Here is a 2,500-nt window from a genome sequence, read left to right as displayed (position 1 = left end):
TGGCAATGCTATCATACTGAGGATGGTCTTTTGCCGTGTGTTTTAGTAGCTCCGCCAGAAGCAAGCGATATCGAGGGACCCGCTGGACTGGTGTGATCAGAAGAGATGGCAGTTTTGATTGCACTTCTGGCCTTGATTCGGTTCCATTGAGCCATGTTCGGAACTTCTCACTTTTTCTCTCCCAGTCCTGAAGGAGCAAGGTAAAATCAACTGTTACAAAATTTCAAATTTCTAACAAGCAATGTTTGGGAGCTTAGCAACGGTACAATTTTGACGACACTCAGAAACAATGCATTCCCAGCCCCCTACCATAACACTTTCTGTTCAGTGAGAACTTACAAAAACAAGATTTTCATTGATTATCAATAGCAACCTGACAAAAATGTCTTCACTCAAAACTGTTTATACCAAACCTATTTGTAGGACTACATTGGGTAAAAAATATTGCATTTATAAATATTAAAAAATCTAACTATTTGTCCATTCCTTTCCACAATGTAAATATCTAATTAATAAGCACCCTTAAAAGTCACACTTACCAGAATGAGGTTCATTGCCTGTTGGTAATTTTTAGCATAGGAGGAGTAGACTTTTAGGAAAGGAGCGAGGTGGAGAAACGCTCTGCCCACATCTCCCTCTTCACTCGTTAGTGCATTATAGAGCTCATTGTTCATGTGCTGAAGGGAGGCCAGCTCTCCGAAGATGGCAGAGTGAACGTGTATAGGAAAAAAGTCTTTCTCAAGCAATGGCTTGGCAAAGAACTGAAAAACACAAAAACAGGTAAAATAAATCTAAATTTGAAATATAAGTAAAAGAATGACAATATGACAAGGGAAAAGACTAATAACCAATAATGCTTAAAATGATTTTCTGATATTCACCTAGAGTGTATCTAAGTCTTAATCATTACATATAGTTATACAGACAGACAGATAGAAAGTACATATATGGTGTATACAACTCTCTGAATTCATGGTGACGAAAACAGACTCAAATAAATAACTTAAGTCATATATCCTATCACGATTCAAGTAATCCACTACACACATCATATTAAATTTTTCTTTTTCTCATCTTGCATACTTACTTTATCAAGTGTGTGGAGCTGCTGGAGATAGGTTTTCTCGGTTAAAATTATTTCTTTGAATATCTTATCTCTTAGAGTTTCGTTCATCTTTCTTCCCTTTTTTCTGAAACAAGTAAGAATTAAAGATTAAAAGGTATGATTCTCAAATATCTGAAAAGAATATCAAACTATTAACAAAAAAATCAAAACATATATTTAACCCCTTGCTGACGGGTATGATGTGTAGACACGTGCTAAGCCCACTGTGAGTACTTGTTTGATTGTTTTTACACATAGATGGCTACACTTGTGCCAAGTCACCAATGAGCCAGTTACAAGTACTGCCTGTCTCGCCCGTTCACCCTTTTCTTTGATTTACAAAATATTTTACTTTATCTTATTTTGCTGTTACTAATGTTAAAAAACATTATAATAATTATATTGTTTATAATAAAAATAACACCATCGATATTCATAGCACTAGTAAAAAATATGTTTTTTCCACCAATTCAAATCAGGTATCATATGGTCTCAAGGTCTACTAATTGACTCCTTTGTGGCTAAGCACTAGCAGAGTCATCTATGGGCAGCCATATCACAAAAAATATAGAAAATAGGCACAGCATTTTCCCCTGTGGCTTTGGGTTAAGGGACTTCTTTGGTATCTTCTACATGCTGAATGTAGTGCATCTGTATTGTAAAGAATTACCTATACTGTTACTAATGTGTCCAAGAAATAGTCTCTACTTGATTGCAGTAACACACCTGCATTCATTTCTCATTCCATCTAAATTTCTGAAACCTTTTGTGAGCTGTGACAAGACCTAAATATTTATATTTATGTCTTGCAAACACCATCTTCACCTTGGTACCATATATATATTTCAAAGGTACTAAGCCTTAAGAGTATTTCTTTATTTCAAAATAAATTGCCAATGACTCTACAAGCTCTGTGTTGCCATAATACATGTGATGATAGGTGCACAAGCCATACAATTATGAGATAAATTCCACTCAAAAAGCTACAGCAGGTGTCACGGAACCAATTACCAAATAACACAAGTCAATTCCTCGCACGATAAATATTTACATGTCATCACAACCAACTGCTGAGGGAAGAGACAGAGACAGAGACAGAGACAGAGACAGAGACAGAGACAGAGACAGAGACAGAGACAGAGACAGAGACAGAGACAGAGACAGAGACAGAGACAGAGACAGAGACAGAGACAGAGACAGAGACAGAGACAGAGACAGAGACAGAGACAGAGACAGAGACAGAGACAGAGACAGAGACAGAGACAGAGACAGAGACAGAGACAGAGACAGAGACAGAGACAGAGACAGAGACAGAGACAGAGACAGAGACAGAGACAGAGACAGAGACAGAGACAGAGACAGAGACAGAGACAGAGACAGAGACAGAGACAGAGA

At 37.2% G+C, this 2,500-nt stretch overlaps 1 protein-coding gene across 1 annotated transcript in view; it reads right to left on the bottom strand.

The window, feature by feature from the left end:
• Positions 1-1,184, bottom strand: part of LOC125032949 (FYVE, RhoGEF and PH domain-containing protein 3-like) — a 6,447-nt gene extending 5,263 nt beyond the window's left edge. The window contains exons 1-3 of the mRNA XM_047624355.1: positions 1,088-1,184; positions 540-761; positions 1-187 (exon numbers count right to left, since the gene is read on the bottom strand). Coding sequence (XP_047480311.1) covers positions 1-187; positions 540-761; positions 1,088-1,174 — 496 coding nt within the window. The 5' untranslated portion in view covers positions 1,175-1,184. The remainder of the gene's footprint in view (positions 188-539; positions 762-1,087) is intronic.
• Between the last annotated feature and the right edge of the window lie 1,316 nt (positions 1,185-2,500).

The sequence above is a fragment of the Penaeus chinensis genome, chromosome 15 (genome assembly GCF_019202785.1).
Source record: "Penaeus chinensis breed Huanghai No. 1 chromosome 15, ASM1920278v2, whole genome shotgun sequence".
Classification (NCBI taxonomy): Eukaryota; Metazoa; Arthropoda; class Malacostraca; order Decapoda; family Penaeidae; genus Penaeus; species Penaeus chinensis.
Note: the sequence above shows the minus strand (reverse complement) of the source record. Positions and strands in the feature narration are given on the sequence as shown.